This window comes from Xiphias gladius, chromosome 1, assembly GCF_016859285.1.
Source record: "Xiphias gladius isolate SHS-SW01 ecotype Sanya breed wild chromosome 1, ASM1685928v1, whole genome shotgun sequence".
In the NCBI taxonomy this organism is placed as follows: domain Eukaryota; kingdom Metazoa; phylum Chordata; class Actinopteri; order Istiophoriformes; family Xiphiidae; genus Xiphias; species Xiphias gladius.
In genome coordinates, this window is record NC_053400.1 from 32,720,824 (window position 1) to 32,738,583 (window position 17,760).

Genomic DNA, 17,760 nt, shown 5'->3' on the forward strand with positions numbered 1-17,760 from the left:
AACAAAAGAGGCTGCCAGAGTAGCAAGCAATTGTAGGCATGTATATTCATCATGCACTTTACAGGAAAACAAAAACAAATAAAGGCAGCCAGATGAAGTGAAAGCAACAAGCTAAGAGATATAACTTTTCTGGAACGAAACACAAAAACTTAATATTTAGCTTTTCAGCAGGACAGAAAACTGAAAAAATAAAAACACGTCTCTTCTATTTTCACACCAAAAAAAGGGTCCTTAAACCAACAAAAGCTTCCTGTCCAGCACCGGCGCCCACAAACAGGACATAAAATCTCATCAAAAAAGAATTATTATTTTTATTAGTCAGTATATAATGTCATATATATTATTATTCAAATGTGACACAACCCCATAAATGTTGAGGAGTTTCTGAAAATACAGATCCAGCTATCCCTTCCTGATGTGAGTTGTGAGCTTCTGGCCATCCTGGCAGATTCTCGTTATGCATAATAAGCAGCACAACACTGATGATCTCTGCTTCTCACCCACTTACTCCCTCTTGTGTTCTGTTGCTATTCCTGTAGAGCTGCTCTGAGTCAAAAAGTCCTCCAGGAATCAAACAGGGAAAAAAAAAGCGCCGCTTCTACATGCACCACAGAACCACACAGCTGCTGTTGTGATTAAACAAACCAGCAGCAGCCTCTGAACGTGGCCAAGGCCCACAGTAACATACACTATAATACTGACATAATACTTTTATGTTCCAGCGGCAGTCAACCAGCTTCAGGCCCATTATCCTGCTACAGAGGATGTTCATCCACTCAGCTCCCACATGAAGCACTTTGGCCTCCTCTGAGTTCACGAATCGGTTCAGAAAATAACTCTCCGCCACCGACAAAGCTCTCGGCATTTCAACAGCCATTAAACACGAGCAGAATCTCTCACAATGTTCCTCATTGTATTACTTATATCAGTACTAGCGGTTACGGTACACATGTGCGCGCACAAAAGTGCAGGCCAAGTCTTGTCTCTTTCTAATTTTGGATTATCTTGCAGGGATCTGGGTTTGTTACAGACAAACAAAAAGTAATCAAGTAAAAAAACAGAGCTTTGCGTAACATGCCTGACAACAGACTTATGAAACAAATCTTTCGTTGGGATTGTTTAAATAAATTAAATATATTCATTTAGTCTTTTTGGAAAAAACTGGATATAATATCCGCCCATCCATTGGGATTTTTTAATCCTTTCAATTTTATTTATTTTATATTTATTGTCAAAAACTGAAATATATTATACACCCATCCATGGGGATCTTTTAATAATTTTTATATTTAATTTAATTTATTATAGTTTAATGTTATTTCCATGTGACTTATTTTTCATCCTCTTTATTTTACTTTATTTTATTGGCAAAAACTACTTAAAACATATACCCATCCATGGAGATTTTTAAAAATCATTTTAAATTTAATTAAATTTAATTTAATTTGTCTAATCTTTATTGGAAAAAACTGAACATAATATACACCTATCCATGTTTTTTTTTATTCTTCTATTTTTTTTTCTTTTCTTTTCTTTTCTTTTCTTTCCCTTCCTTTTGTTTTCTTTTCTCTTCATTGGCATCCATCCATGGGCATTTTTTGAATTTAATTTAATTTTCACTTTAATTTAATTTAGTTTAAATGCATTTAATTTTATTTAATTTTATTTTGTTTTATTGGTACACATTTCATATAACATACTCCATCCATGGGGAGCAATAAATGTATTCGATACACGTCACAACGAGAACGGGACTCCAAAACTCTCGCGGTACTTGGCGGAGGTATAAATTCGTCCTCGGCGGTTTCCGCCTTTCTTTCTCCCTTTAGAGGTGAAGGTGCAACAGTTATCGGTCGTCCCGATCCTGGGTTCATCCGACACCCTCACCAACCAGGCTGAACTGAGCTCAACCTCCACAGCAACAACATGCCTCCCAAATTCGACCCCAACGAGGTTAAGATTGGTATGTTTTCACTGTCGAGTGGGTAATAAAAGCTGAAGCTTGTTCACAGCCAAGATGGAGTCGTTCGGTGTCCGTTGGCCTCTGAACGGCGCAAAGAAAACGGTAAAGATGGGACACGAAACGCGACAAAAAAACAGATGCATTTTTTTAAAGTGTCTTCAGACTTCCATGTATGTAGCAGGTGACATTTGATCCACTGTGACGGTCTAATAATGCATTTAAATGGATTAAGGTTGGATCAGCGGGAATCCACGTGGGACAAACCTGCTAGCTGCTAATAGTCATGCTATGCTAACATTTGCCTAATTTATAAATGGTTGTATGAGGATCAAGTTGCAGCTGTGCCCTAATGTTTGACTTACACAACGGTGTTTTAACTTTAATGGAAAAAAGATACATTAACAGTGCTAAAGTTAAATGCGAACGTTAAATCAACTTGTAACTTAGTGTTAATTTCCCCAAACGTTATAAAATCGACACGTTCGTTGAGGTATTTTTGTTTTAATCGGTATATTTACTGATTTTATATTTATAATCCTATTTAATTTGACCTACTAAAGATTCAAGTTGTACATTCTTGTTTCCTGTATATTAAGTTTGACCAATTTAGTAGATATTAATTTCTCTGTATAATGGTTAATTTCTGTTATCAAAATCATTATAAGGAAGGGCTGCAACTAATGATTTTTATTAATTTTAATCAATTTTGTCCATTAGTCATTTGTCTATAAAATGTCAAAACAGTGAAAAAATGACCATCTCGGATTCCAGCAGCCCAAGGTGACATCCTCAAAGGTCTTGTTTAGACTGACCCAACGAGTGAGTGGATGAGTGGTTTACTATTATAGAAAGCTTCAGGAAGCCAGAAAACTTTAAAAAATGGTTCAGTTAATAATTAATTGGTTGTCAAAGTACTTGCTGATTTAATTTCAGTTGCTTGACTTAATTGTTGAAGCTCTAATTTTATGCCTAACAACTTCCATGCGTCCCGTGGTTGTCAATAACATTTTGTAAATTAATTAATCCAAAACTTGATTGCAAACAATTCTGGTAATATAGTAAATACCTATTTGAATTGATGAAGTGTCATAAGAAAAGTTTCTGTCTCAGCACTGGTCTTATCTACAACATTTCAGTGAAGTAAGAGCGGCACATCTTTTAATGAACATGTCCAAACCCCGGTTGTTTATAAAGAGTCAGACTGTGGGTCTTGGTCCAGTTCACAGGGACTGCAAACACTGCACATTTTCCATCACTGCCTGATCTAGCCACACTTTTTGAGCTTCACATGTAAAGCTGGAAATTAGGTGTTGAGCGATAAATCATGTTAGGGTTCAGCAAAGTCAGTGACGGTTAGTGCGCTGTAATTAAAGCAAACAAAGGTTCTTATTATCTGTGAAAAGGTGTTTTTATAGTTGGACAGTTACTACCATTCTATTTGATTTGTCTAAATGTGCCATAGAGTAACATATCAGAACCTTAGATATTGTGATACTGGTTGTCGACCAGTCCTAATCAGGTGTGTCCCATCTGAAGTGGTCTGAATAAACTTAGGATGCAGATCGGGTGTAATTGGAGCTGGAAGAGGTGGAGAATACACTGCTGGGGCAGAACTGAGATCTGCTTTTGTGAACTGTAAATCTGTGAAGTTGTTGGCTGTTTATCAAAATGTGGACTCAGCAGACTCTTCACTAGATATCAAACCTGTGTCAGTAATGGAAAAGGTTTTAGCCTATACAACTCATTTTGTTTTAGCTCAGGGCCAGAAGTTAGTGATGGTGAAATTGGTTTTGGAAACATTTTAATTAGGATTATGACGGATTTAAGTAAATCCTGGGATGGAGCAAGAAATGTCTCTCCTAAAACTGACACTCATTCAGGATTTTACTGGACAGTCCACATAAAGATCCAGTCCACAGATTCTTAGTTGAAGGGTGCATACAAAGCTATAACCAAGGTTAATCCTTTTTATGTATAAGGAGGCCCTAACATAATTATGAGCACTGCTACAAAGGGTTTTTAGACTGAATGTCAATTAGCATAATTTTTCAGCTCTAGAAAGAAGTTGGGTAACAAGCAGTTAAGATTTAACATTTGTCCTAAAGCAACCAAATCTGAATCCAACCTGCAGGTGCTTTGGCCTGAAACGATTGAATGTGCCATGGGGAGTTTAGTTAAATAGTTTAATAGTTATAGTTTATAGTTGGTAATATAATCCATAATTTACTGGACTCATCTTGTGTAGCGTCAGTAGTGATGGCAGATGTTTGGAGTTTAACTGCAGGCTGATGCTCGGTGCCTCCTTCCTGGGACTTATAAACTGAGTCCTTGGTAACTGATGTCCTGTAAGATTTCCTGGAATCTTTCCTAATAGCCCGGGTACATTTGTCTCCTTAAAATTGCAATGAATCTTTTTTTTAATATTTTTATTTTTTTTTCCTGGAAAAAAACCTAAGTCACTGCCAGATCTCTACAGGACGGGGACAGGGACTCTCACTGCAGTACTGTGTAGCTGAGCTGTATGTTGAGCCGGTTTTTAATCAGTTGTCAGTGGGTGTTTGTGAGTGGATGTGTGAAGAAACTGCACCCGGTGGATCTGAAACCTTCGTTCTTCTCCGTCTTGCAGTGTACATGAGGTGCACAGGAGGAGAAGTTGGCGCCACCTCAGCTCTGGCCCCCAAAATCGGACCTCTGGGTCTGGTGAGTATTAAAATAGATTAATCTGTATTAGCACAAATCGACCCAGCCTCCCGCCACTATGCCCGTCTGTCCGAGTGACTGAGTATAATCCAGTGGAGGCTCAGATTGACCCGGCTTTAGGAAACAGGGCTGCCCAAACTAATGGACAACTCTGTGCCGAAAAGTCTGGAACACAGTTAGTCGTTATCAGGACGCTACGCTAAAATGTTTAACAATGGATTATTTTAGTAACGGTATTAAGAAATAACTAAATTTTAAAATCTCAGTTCTGTAAACTGCAGCTTCAGCCCGAGTGAAGTCATTTAGGTCGGATTTTTTTTCCCATCCGGATCCTGTACGTGCTGCTCTAACCTGATCGCTTCTTGCCGTTTTCTCTCCAGTCTCCCAAGAAAGTTGGTGACGACATTGCCAAGGCCACCGGTGACTGGAAGGGCCTGAGGATCACCGTGAAGCTGACCATCCAGAACAGACAGGCAGCTGTACGTACTCCAGGGACCGAGCCTCTGCCCTAACAAGCCCTCAGTCGCACTTCATGAGCCTCACTGACGACGACTCGATGCACGTTTGATTGCGTTTTAATACCTTCCTGTTTTTGTTTTTTCCTTTTTCAGATTGAGGTGGTTCCTTCTGCATCTGCTCTGATCATCAAGGCTCTGAAGGAGCCGCCTCGTGACAGGAAGAAGGTCAAGAACAGTAAGTGACTTTGAAAGGCCCAGCAATCGTTTTCTCATTACAATCTGAGACGGATTGACTACATTTCATCCCTTATCACTTTCCAGTCAAGCACAGCGGAAGCGTGACCTTCGACGAGATTGTGAACGTTGCTCGCATCATGAGGCCTCGCTCCATCGCCAGGGAGCTCTCTGGTAAGAACACAAGACTTGCACTTGCAGTAAATGTCAGACACCGCTCTGGATTCTATTAGTTTGTAATATGCATTAGCAGTTTCTTAGCTGTCATAGTAAACCAGTTGTTCCCTTGGATTGCAGTCCTTTGACTGTCCGTTTACAGTTCGCTTGCACTGTGCAGCCTCCCGCCACTATGCCCGTCTGTCCGAGTGACTGAGTATAATCCAGTGGAGGCTCAGATTGACCCGGCTTTAGGAAACAGGGCTGCCCAAACTAATGGACAACTCTGTGCCGAAAAGTCTGGAACATTATCGACCAGATGTACAGATTTGATCCCATTTGAGTTAAAGCTGATTTTCACCTGCATTTTTGTCCCTACTGTTAAATCTTGGTGCTAAATCTGACTTCGCTACAAAGAATTAGGCCTAAACGTGTCTAATGAAAACATCTTTTAAAGAGAAATTTTTAAATCAGTGAGTGGCAGGTAACAGCTCTTGACAAACTGTTTTATTTCCCTCCTTCAGGCACCATCAAGGAGATCCTGGGCACCGCTCAGTCTGTTGGATGCACCATCGATGGTCGTCCTCCCCACGATGTCATCGATGACATCAACAGCGGCAAAGTCGAGTGCCCAACCGAGTAAATGGATGCAAATAAAATGTTCACAAAAGACGAGCTTCTTGTGTAAATCTGTTTTTAATGCTTTGCTTTACACTCGGTATGAACAGCTAATAGACTAGAACAAAGGGGCAGACACTCATTTGTTTGTTAGGTAAACCCAGCTGAAGCCATCTGGTACAACAGGTGGGTATTAGACTGCATTAGTTACAGCTGGGCGTACCTAATAAACTGGGGACTGTGGTTTTGTGTCATGATGTAACACGCCTGTGGTGCAGGGCACAGTGGGTTTTCTTAAGTGGGACGGTTTCATTTGAGTCCAAAGCTTAGTTTAACAAATGGGAAACCAAAGTGTGAAATAGCCTCAAGGTGCTGATGTTACGTTGTACGAGAATAAGCAAACGCCTGAACCTTCCACGGCACGTTTGGTTTGGTATGAAATGTTGGAAGAGGCGCGGTTATCGATACAACCGCGCTCATCGGAACAATTTGAGGTATTTGTCCTTGAATATCTACTTTCTGTGCCACTTTCTTCCATATTTCGGAGAAACGCTTCATTTAGCTGTGACTCATTTATGGCTGCTACTTGGCAAGTTTAAAATTTGCTTTAAAAAAAAAAAATGTACATGTGACACCACCCTAAAATGATTAAAACTAGTTCAACCTTGACCAATTGCAACCAAGATGCTTACATATGCCTTAGTAATTAATAGAATATAACTAGTAAAAATCTTAAATTTATAGTGTATTAAAAGGGCCCATTTTGCAATTTGAGTAGTTCTACTTCTGACATAAGTACATTTTGCTGATAAGTTTTGTATTTTTATTAATGTACATTTTCTTGAGTAATTTTCCATTGTAGCTTTGCCACTTTTACTTATGTAAACAATCTAAATGCTACTTTATTGCTCCTGGTAGTAATGTCCCATATAATCTACAATATAAATCTTAATTTGATTTCGAGTATCTGCAGGTCTTGAAAAGCCTTGAAGTCAATTCCCCCAAAACAAGGCCTGAGTTTTATGAGGATCTGGAACAGTTTGTCCATTCATCAGTCCAAAACTCACATTTTATTTACTTTTGTGACCAAAAAAAAAAAGCAAATCTGTACATTTTGTTGCAAATGTTTAAAATTCTTCCCTGAAAAACAATCATTAAAATGCAGATCTGTTTTCTTCAATGGACTAATTAAAACAATTATTTTTAGTTGTATAATCCAACAATCCATTTACACTGCTCCAGGTAAGAATAGAATACACTGGAATTGTACACTGCTGGGAAGCACTAAAAACTGTGGTATCATAATTTTAATAATTATGATTTTAGATTAGAACATACATTTCTGAAAAACCAAAATGTCTTAAGTGTAGATACTGCATCTATACATAATAGGTTATAAAATAAAAACACTAAAAATTGCAAAACCCAGATTTAGTTTTGGACACAACAAAAGATACTTAACAAATAGAACAAAACGTTTTGATGGTAATTTGTCATTCAAACATATTAAATGTTGCATCATAAGTATAAATCGAATAGAACAAATTATGAATCTGTTTTATACATCTTGAATGATGTACGTCAGCTGTGTTTCTGGACTCAGTTTGCTGGATATAAGTTTCCCAGAGGTGTAATTGGCTTTGTGGGAGATTTTAATCAGGTTTTATTTCACAGTGGGAAAATTGTTTAAGGAGTTTCCCGCATTAAAAATGTGTCTTAGTTTCAGCTTTCTGCTCATGTTGTCTGTGTTTTCAGAATTCTCTCTTAACTTCATCCAAGAAGTTCTTTTAACCCTGTTAAAAGGACGGGATCCTTTGCAGCTGGCTCGGCATCATGTTAGCCCGGATTAGTTAGGTCCGGCTTCCAGAGTGGAGCCTTGATCACACAGAATAACTTATGACAGCTGTGGTGAGTGAGGGTATTTTTTTGTTTTGGTTTGTTTTTTTTTATTACGGTCAGCCGTCTTCATCCGCAGCCAGTTATGATTCAGTGCAGGTTTGGTTTTATACAAAATATTTATTGAAAATCTCAGCCAGTCATATACAATTCTACAAAAAGTATAAATGGTTCACAAACTCAGCAGATAAGGAACAACAAGGCCTAGTCACAGCTATTTGTACTGGGTATGAAGCGATGGAGTCCAGCAACAGCTCATTACAGCTACCACAGTCTTTTATAAACACACGTGAAGTCTTTTGGGTGTGAAACTCCCAACACCCACACATCCTGTTACAACTGAAAACCCCGACCACGGTAAGAAATTCAAAACTAGGCTGTGATTTTGCAGCAGAAGCTGGCATCAAATGTCAAGATCGTTTTTTCAAATTTGTTTGTTCGTTCACTTATTCGATGAGGATGAGATAGTTCCTGGTTTAATATTATAAATTTTAGACCACGTTCTATTCAGTAAAAGTTCTTCTACATGTGTTTACACAACATTTATCATTTCAGAGCTCCGGCTTCTTTTGTTAAATCAATCAGGGGTTTTGTAGACAGATGTTTGTATTTTTCGGTTTGAAGATGTCGCATTGTTTTCATACATTTCAGACGCCTGGTCTCTCCAGTGGTGAACTGATTGAAAAGGTTATTTGCCAAAGTGTGTTGGTTCACAGAGGACAGAATCAGTCCCTTTCAGCTGTATTTCACTTCCTGAACTACTGTCTACTGCTTACTGTCCAGAAATCCTGTTACAGAAGAGACCAGACAGCGTTGGTATCAGAATGTGACTCAGGTATTTAAAAAAAAAAATAAAATAAAATACAAAATGGACTAAGACAAAAATCGGGAAGTGCATGACGTAGTTTCACGTGTGGTTGCATTGTGCTTTGAGTTGGCTGTTTTGTTGTGTGTCCGGTTGGAAGACAGAAGCTGCAGCGCCACAAACACTGGACCATAACCTCACCTCCTTTGACCTCATTAACCCATTCTCGGTGACCAACACGCGTCACTTGAACGCATCGCATCCAGACAGTGATAAACTCAGAGGAGCCGATGAAGCGCATTTCACCGTTCATATCACCGGAGCTTTGCGGTGAAACGTCCTCAGTTCTCCACCTCCTCCTCCTCGGCTTCGTTCTCGGCCTCGGGCTCCTCCTCCATGCGCTCCTCCTCTTCCTCCTCCTCCTCCCTGCTCTTGTCATTCTCTGAGTCGGTCTTCTTCTCCTTATCTTTGCGCTTCTGCTCCGACACCTCCTTCTTTCCTTTCTGGCCCTTCTTATACACTGTGGAGACACACAAACGCCCACCCATCAATTGGAAATATGCAGCATTAGAAATTATGGATCTTAATAATATAAAGAGGACCTGTAGTTCATCGCATTCTACACCGCGGTCTGTTGCCGATTGTTGCTCCACCGAACAGCGCGTGTCCGATCACATGGTAACAATATGGAGGCACCACAGGTCTGTCTAGCTTGGGATTTCAGCGTTATTCGATGAGGATTTCAGCGTTCATGGGGCTCTAATACGAGTAATACTTGGCATTTGAAGACTTCGGAGCGCGGTGTCTTTTTCGTGTGAGCGTAAGGAATGGATTAAATAGTGTGTCTGCTGTAAGCAGAGCTGAGGCTAAGGAGCTTTTCATACCACATCATTTTGTGGGGGTACAGGGTACATTACAGGACGTGTTTGTATTTGCCCCACTATGGGGCAGGAATTCTTAGGTAACGCTTGCAGCTTGTTAGTCCTCAACCTTCCATCTGATGTTACAAGTGAAAAACAGACTGTGTGAAAACACAAGACAATAGAACAGAGATCTAACCTGTCTGGCTTGTCCGAGTATGTAAGATAAACAGGGTGATGTTGGAATGATAGACGGTCCGATACTTATAATACTAGGACTAACTAGCTCCACACTGCAACACCAGACCAATGCTGTTTCTTTATTTCCACGTCTTTTACATGGAGCATCAACTGGTGAGGATCTTGACAGGTTTTTGCCTGAGACGTGAGCTTTAGTCTCAGTCTGTTGGCACAATATCATGTACACGGCTGCAACTAACGATTATTTTCATTGTAGATGAATCTCCAGATGATTTTTCTCGATTATTTGATGAGTTTTTTTAAAATTAAAATATCAGAAAATAGAAAAAAAGGCATTCTTGGAAAAAAAAAAAAAGTATCAAAATAGTTGATTAATTTTCGGTTTAACTAATAAATTGTGTTCTCTCTCCGTTCAGCTCGCTAAGATTTTGATGGAAAATCTGCCGCCGATATCGTCGTTAACTGGAAGAATGGAGAGCTCACAGGCATGGCAACAGTAACTAAAGGGGGCAGTGAAGTATAGTCCACTTTTTTGTAATATTCGTCCTCAATACTGGCTTTGTTTTACATACACACCTTTATGACGAGTATTTTTTATAATGGCTCCATGCAGAGACAATCACTTTACACAAATCCAGACCGACATCAATCCGCAGCACATCTTGGGGGAGTAATATGAACCTTTATTATGTTTTACACTTCCTTACAACCTGTAATGATCCACAGATGTACTGACCTTCCAAAGCTTCTCTGAGAGGCTCCAGGAATCGTTCAAACTCCATTTCCTCCATCGCAGCCAAAACGTCTCCTGCGTTCAGAGTTTTTCTCTTGGCTTTCATGGCAAAATTATTTGCACTGTGACAAGAAAAACAGAAATATTCAGGTCTTAAACTTGACACTTGAAGCACTCTGTAAAGCTTGTAGTTGACTCAGACGCTCCATGTTTCTGCTGTTTGAATTTTGTTGAATTATGACACTTGAATCGAACTGAATTTTTGTGAATCGACACGACTGTGTTTGACTTTGTAAGTCGTGTTTTTTTCCCCCTCTATTCTTACCAGGAGGTCGCGTACAACACAAACACACTGGCGGCCTGGGATATGGCTCTCCTCGCTTCTTTCGACACATTCACCCCATCTGGGAGCTGTTGAAAACAAACGGTGCGGAGGAGTTATCTCAGAGCTACATTACATGCACGGTTTATCAGAAAAACACAGGCAGGCTGAGAGCAGTTTTTATTCAGTCAGAGGCAGGAACATCATCGTGCAAAAACAGAACAATAACATCTAAGTAAAATTAAAGCGGTCCAACACAACAGTCCAGCATTAAAGCCTCCCTTCATGAAGGTTATAACCATCAGTTTGTGTTGAAACTGTTTAACAGAGGTGTTGATTCCACGTAGTGTCTGCGGTGCCGTTGAATAGTAATTGTGTTACGCTGACACTGGTGTTTTTGTTATTTTGATTTTATAGCAATGAGGGCAGGCTAAATAACAAACATCTGTTCTGTGTAAGGCAGCACACTTCAACAGCACCACAAACTACGTCTTCAAAATTATTATATAGCTGTTATGTTACTTAAGTGAAAGTACGTAAGTATCAGGGATGTTCCTAACGACTAATTTCCCCGATGATTAAATGGCAATGTACATGGGGGGGGGGCAAGTCCCTATGGCAAGTCCGATTGAGACACAGCTCCACCTAGTGGCGGGAGGCTGCGTAACATCTTAAATGCAAAAGTTAACAGTATGATCATGAAAATGTACTAAAAGTTCACATGCATTCATGTGAAGGCAGCATTTTACTGTTGTAGCTGTTTGATTTTTTTTTGTTACTACTTTATATAGGACTTGATTAACTGATTAATTGGTTTAAAAACTTCAAAAAGTAGTGAGAAAAAACCCATCACAGTTACCCAGAGCCCAAAGCACCTTCACAATGCTTGTCTTGCCCATCCAATAGTCAAAGCCTCAAATATTACTAAAATAAATTAAAATGACTAAAAATCCTCAAATTTTAGAAGCTGGAAGCACAAACTGTTTGGCATTTTACATGAAAAATGACTTGACGATTATCCAATTATTTTTCTGTTAATCAACTGATGGTTTCAGCTCTGCTTGTATTTACGACAAGGATACAGGGACCAACGCTACATATGACGACATAAAATTGTGTTTCCCAGGGGCTTTGGTGAGAAAAGTAGGGTGCCCTTGCAGAGGCCTTCAAGACGAAAGGGTATAAGAAAATAAGAATAAAGAATAAAAATAAATAAGAAGATGGTGCACAGGGTTGAGGTGGAGCAGGCAGCGTAAGCTGTGGATTGTGCAAAAGACATGCATATTAACCAGAATATTTAAGGTTCAGTAATGCAAAGGATCAGAGGATCCAGGAATTGTAGTTTGTAGCAGCATTGTTTACCATTGGGCAGTTGAATCTATAATGAAGCATCATGTTTTGTATGCTAAAATTTTAATTTGTAAAGTAACTAAAACTGTCATATAAATATTATGCAGTAAAAAGTACAAAATTTCCCTCTAAAATAAAAAAAAAGTAATAGTATAAAGTGGCATAAAAGGAAAATACTTCAGTAAAGTGTACGTACTTGAGTAAATGCCCTTACTTACATTCCGCCACTGCACTTAAATACAGTAATCGAGTAAATTTACTTTTCATCAGGACAAGCCAATACTTTACGTTTTTACACGGGTTCAAAATCTAAATTAGTTTTCAATTAATTTTCATGCGGTCCATCGATTTAAGTGCTGGACAAAAAAAGACAAAGACAGAGAATTCCTGACACACACTGTGAAAGTCTATTGTAAAATTCTATTGTAATTTAAGTTCAACTTTAAAGCTGGAACCGGAATTTGAGGGGGGGGTCAGCCTGAGTTTGGCGTCTGGTCTCCGCACTCACCGCCTCCTTGATGATGCGGGTGATCACCGCGTTGGGGAGGTTCAGGTCCTCTGGCCTCTCCGCCATTTCGACGCCGGGTCGCCGCGCTATTCGCCGTCGGCCGAACGGGTCCGTCGAGCCGCCTCCTCCTGTACAAACCCGGAGGGGAGTCGGTTAGAGCTAAGCTAGTCGGTTAGAGCTAAGCTAGTCGGTTAGAGCTAAGCTAGTCGGTTAGAGCTAAGCTAGTCGGTTAGAGCTAAGCTAACCGACTAGCGCCCGCTAACGGTGTTTCCCGCGACTGCCTAAAGTAGCCGGTTCCGTTTCCGAGCGAGGTTTCAGTCGCTGGCGGAGGTCGGCGCGCGCTACGCTGCCGCGTTCTAAAGGAGGACGCTGCGGTTCAAACGGCGCCTGAAGTCGCTCGCGTGCCCATCGGAACCGATTTGTTTAGGGACGTTTCCCGCGAACCCTCCAACCCCACGAGCCCCGCTACGTCACCTCTCAACTTCGACCTCTGACGTAGTGGGGGACGTGCGGCCTGTTGCGTCATTAACGTAGAAAAAAAATAAATAAATAAAAGGTAAGTAAGAGGAAGAGGAACCGAATAAACAATAGAAACTCTTACTTCTCAAAATGTGTCGATGGCGTCAACAAATGTGACTTTAGCGGAGAGGAAGAATAATCGATAGGACGTTTAGCAATGACCCCGGAGAAAATTAGATGTCAGCGGTAGGCGATGTATCGTTCAATGCTACAGGAGCAAGAAGCAGCAGGATGCCACACACTGTTCAGCTTTTTAAAAAATAATCTTTTTGGTACATTTCATGTTCATAAGTCCGCATTCTCTACCGAACGTTTCACGACTGAATTTAAAAATCCGAGTCTGTTGAACTGATCGATAATAAGAAATGTGTGCACACTTTCGGTCTGCTTCATGAACTGATTTGATATAAAATGCCTTATTAGGTCCTAGCATTTCTTTTATATTTTTTATATCAATATTTGTACATTCTTTGTAACTGTGTTTCTACTGTATGTATATCAGTATTATTATGTTATTTAGTTTCTTTCACCTCTCTATACTTTACCACACATTTGTTTATTTAAACTTTGTGTAATTTTCCTATGTACATCTCACTTGTCTGTGTACTTTACTCCTTAAAAAGTAAGGAAATGGATCTCGGTCTTTTAGCTTTTATATCACCTTTTTTTATAATGATAATATTCTTTATCAAGTTTTTTTTTTTAAATTTAAAAATAGAAAAATATTTATTAAATAATGCTCATATCATTATATTTACAAGGTGCTGTAATGTTTCTTAACAAGTTTCCATTTGGTCGTCATACATTTTGCAAACAATGAATTTATACTCTTTTAGCTGAACCAAAATTAATATAATCTAAGAATATGTTGAATATCAGAATATGCAATAAAATTAAATTAATTTAAAAAATAGATATGGTACATTCCAACTGCAAATCAAGTATTACAAAAAAAGAAGAAAGCTATCATAGTTCCCTTTTTTTATAATAATAATATTAATTTTTTTAATTATTGTTATTATTTGTGGTCTGTGGTATCATATGCTCATAGACACACAACCAAATAATATTATGTTTCTGTTCTTTCGTTCTCTCTATTGCAAATGGTGACATTAAACAAAAGCCAATTTAAAAAAAAAAATATTGTCACTGTTGTTTTTCTTTTGGGGTTTTTTTCCCCCACTTTTTTTGTATTGTTTTATTATTTATATTATTTTCTTTTTTCTTTTTGGTGATGCTGTATCTAAATGTGGTGGTGCCAAAAAAAAAAAAAAGAATTTAAAATCAAATACAATAAATAAAGTAAAAAAAATACAACTCTACATATTAAGTAATGACAATATTCTTTAATAATGCAACAGTTACAAAAGCTTTATAACTGATTTTTTTTTTTAAAGAGTCATAATCAATTTTGTATCAGTTAAAAACCATGTAATGCTTTCCATGTACAAACCTGTATGTATGTGGCTGTGAAAAATAATCACAAAAGAGTGTCTAGATAATGGAAAGTGTTTGAAGTGCATAAAAACCCCAGCCAGTCATCAGCGTGCCATAACTGGACAGATCCCAATCATTTAGAATAGACATCAGCTGAAACACTCTATTTTTGTTCCCAAAAATCTCTCAGCTCCAAGACCATTGGGTCCCACTGAGGACGTAAATCTCCAAAACGGAACATCTCCTGCCAACAAGTGTCGTCTGTGTATCTGAAGTCCGCCATACTGTCTCTTATCCCTCTGAGACGCTGAAGCTCCATTGTTGTCCAGGAACTATTGAAAACACATCAGGGAGCCTCACTGTTGCAATGGGTGACATGTCCCTTCATCACTGTGAAAACACACACACACTCTAGATTATTTATACTTAGTCCCACACACACACACACACCGTCCTGCTGCCACAAATACTCACTACAGCACCAGATGTGGATTAATCCGCCGCTGAAAAGAGGTCCCCCAACAAATGCTCCATTTCCTCCTCCTCGAGTAACGTTTGTTAAAAACGACAATGGCCAGCTGTTTTAGGAAATTAATGAGTTTTTTTTTTTCTCTGTATTTGTGAGCCGTTTTCAATGGATCAGAGAAGATTGAGGTCTCTGTGGGAAGCAATGCGCTCGGAGCTTAGTGTCACAGACAGGGCAGGGAGGTCATGGCGTATTTAACGATGGACTAAAACATTGTATGTTTTTGGTTTTTCATTTGTTGATAGTATGAGAAACATGGAATGGTTTCTTTATTTTACCCTTGAAAAAAATGAGCTAAGTTATTCCTTCTGTGATGACGAGACGGGTTCACCTCAGTGTGTTTGTAAGTTATTTTGGGCTCTGAAGAGGACAGAGATGAATTAAGTATGAATGAATGAACAACGTACCGACAAACTGGCAAACACTAAAGTCAAGACGCCACACCGAAGCGATAATGGAATCACTTGCCTGGTCACACACTATGTTGTAGTGTACAGATGAATATTAAACACCCCGACTGGGCAGACTTCCAGCTTAGTTTACACCTTCATTACGAACAGAGTGGAGAAGGTCAAGGTTTAGCTGGGGGGGGGGGGGGGGTATTTAGGTGGTTTCCATGGCAGCTGGCTTCCTCGCACATGCAGCGGGGCGATGTAGCCCACACACTGTATGGCTATGCGGTGAAAGGTGAATCTCAACGCCCACCAGGTTCAAGCTTCTCGTGGCGGTTTCTGGGCAGCGCTCCAGGATAACAGAGTTCCCTCAGCCGTAGCTATCTGTGTGGTTGGAACAATCACTGCAACAACACTCTTTCATCGTGTTCACCTGACGTGTCGACAGGTTGCTGTGCATGTAAAACTAATTCCATTAAAAAAAAAAAAAAGACAGACCAGATCAATGGTACAGCAATTTTAAAACATGACTGTCTGATCTTCTGTGGCTATTAGAGGATGAGAAGGAGTGAGCGTTGCATTGCATCAATTCACATGATGTTGTATCTTTGCTCCCTTCACAACAGTTCTTCACAAATTCACAAATTTCTTAATCACTGAAAATTATGTTCGTCACCTGATGTATCACTCTGGGCCCAAAACCTCATGAGGTTGATACGGTTGGTGTGTTGGCAAAAAGTTGCCTTTTTACCGACAGACACAGAGAAACATTATCCCTCCTTTTGGTTTGTGTTTGTGTCCATCTGACGAATGCAAGTCCGAAATTTACTCTCTCTGTTTGGCCTCCAACAACTCCCGAGAGAAATCTCTGGCCCATTAGCTGCTAGTCTCTAACTTTGCCTGCTGTTCGGTGCTAAGCAGGTAGCACACAGTGGGTTTACCACCTAAGCCTTTTCGCTGACGACAGGGGCCTGCTGCTCCTTGAGCTGATGCCAAGGAGAGCGGTGAGCAGGGCGACCAGAACAGTGAAAGCCGAAAAGTTGCTAAAATGCTCCGTAGAGCGTCGAGGAACTGCAGAGTTACCGGTGGGTTCATCGCTACGAGCAGCACCTTATACATCACACGAAGTCATTTTTCCGTTGTAGCTGTAAAATTATTGATCAGCGCAGCTCTGGGTTGCAGTGCAGTGCATCTCGGCCACTGAACTCTTTGGGAAATCCGGCTGTAACCAGACCCACGTATCGTTAGAAAATGAAGACAAATCCAGGCTTAAGACCGTTAAACCTCAGAGGGACTTGATATGCTCTGTTTTAGATAATCTTGTGTTCATGTTGATGAATATGCAGATACTGTCATCTCCTTCATCTACGTTGTCGAACATGTGGTTACTTCGACTTTATCTGTACTTAACTAAAATAACAATAAACGTTTGTATGGCAGAGGGGTCAAAAATCACACTGTAAAGAGAAAAAGACTGCTTTCTGAGGTTAAGTCAGACAGACCCACCAGTCCGCCTGTCAGGACTTTCGACCATGACAGACATTGGACCAAGGCCTGTAGCCCAACAAAGACGCCAGCCTGCCTGACCAGCTGAATGAATCTTAACGAATGTTTTACTGTACCAGCGTCTCTCTAGGCTCCTTTTCTGAGCTCCAGCACGTTTAAACAGCGACAACAACTGCTACTCTGTAATAATGCTGTTATTAACAATGTCTGCTTTGAGGCAAGGCACGTTTATTCGCATATGGCACCTTTTAATAACAAGACAATTCAAAGTGCTGCACATAAGACGTGAATGGCATTAAGAAAAGACACACAACCTAAAAAGCCACATTTAAATACGATTTCAAAGTGAAATAAAATGAAGACAAAAATAAGATGAAATAAGATAAAATCGTAGAATATGAATTGTAGCCTGGCTACAATATAGCAAAGTAAATATAGTATAGTATAGTAGTGCAAAGTAAATACGACATTTAATATGAAAGGGCAGCGACAAACAGATTTTCTCTTTATGGCTATTTTGCATCTCTTTGCAGATGTTGTGCTTCTTGTTGTGGATTTTTTTTTACACAGCTTTGA

At 39.6% G+C, this 17,760-nt stretch overlaps 2 protein-coding genes and 2 non-coding genes across 5 annotated transcripts; 3 read left to right on the forward strand and 1 right to left on the reverse strand.

Moving 5' to 3' along the window:
* The first annotated feature begins 1,802 nt into the window (after positions 1-1,802).
* On the forward strand, positions 1,803-6,186 carry rpl12 (ribosomal protein L12). 2 transcript variants are annotated; one of them, XM_040127362.1, is made up of 6 exons: positions 1,803-1,963; positions 4,590-4,663; positions 5,044-5,142; positions 5,275-5,356; positions 5,443-5,529; positions 6,036-6,186. In XM_040127362.1, exons 1-6 carry the CDS (start codon positions 1,927-1,929, stop codon positions 6,152-6,154), a joined length of 498 nt encoding a protein of 165 aa, XP_039983296.1. In that variant the 5' UTR covers positions 1,803-1,926; the 3' UTR covers positions 6,155-6,186. The 2 variants fall into 2 exon arrangements, with proteins under 2 accessions (XP_039983296.1, XP_039983305.1); XM_040127371.1 differs by having other exon boundaries at positions 1,956-2,065.
* LOC120796656 lies at positions 4,713-4,839 on the forward strand. Its single transcript, XR_005708410.1, has one exon. It is a non-coding gene; the product is annotated as a small nucleolar RNA SNORA65 (small nucleolar RNA).
* Positions 5,696-5,822, forward strand: LOC120796632. Its single transcript, XR_005708405.1, has one exon. It is a non-coding gene; the product is annotated as a small nucleolar RNA SNORA65 (small nucleolar RNA).
* A 1,939-nt stretch (positions 6,187-8,125) lies between the features above and the next one.
* On the reverse strand, positions 8,126-12,870 carry pole3 (polymerase (DNA directed), epsilon 3 (p17 subunit)). The gene is made up of 4 exons (XM_040127383.1): positions 12,805-12,870; positions 10,950-11,035; positions 10,628-10,746; positions 8,126-9,350 (listed from the first exon to the last, which is right to left on the reverse strand). The coding sequence occupies exons 1-4, from the start codon at positions 12,868-12,870 to the stop codon at positions 9,172-9,174; spliced, it is 450 nt and encodes a 149-aa protein (XP_039983317.1). The 3' UTR covers positions 8,126-9,171.
* Between the last annotated feature and the right edge of the window lie 4,890 nt (positions 12,871-17,760).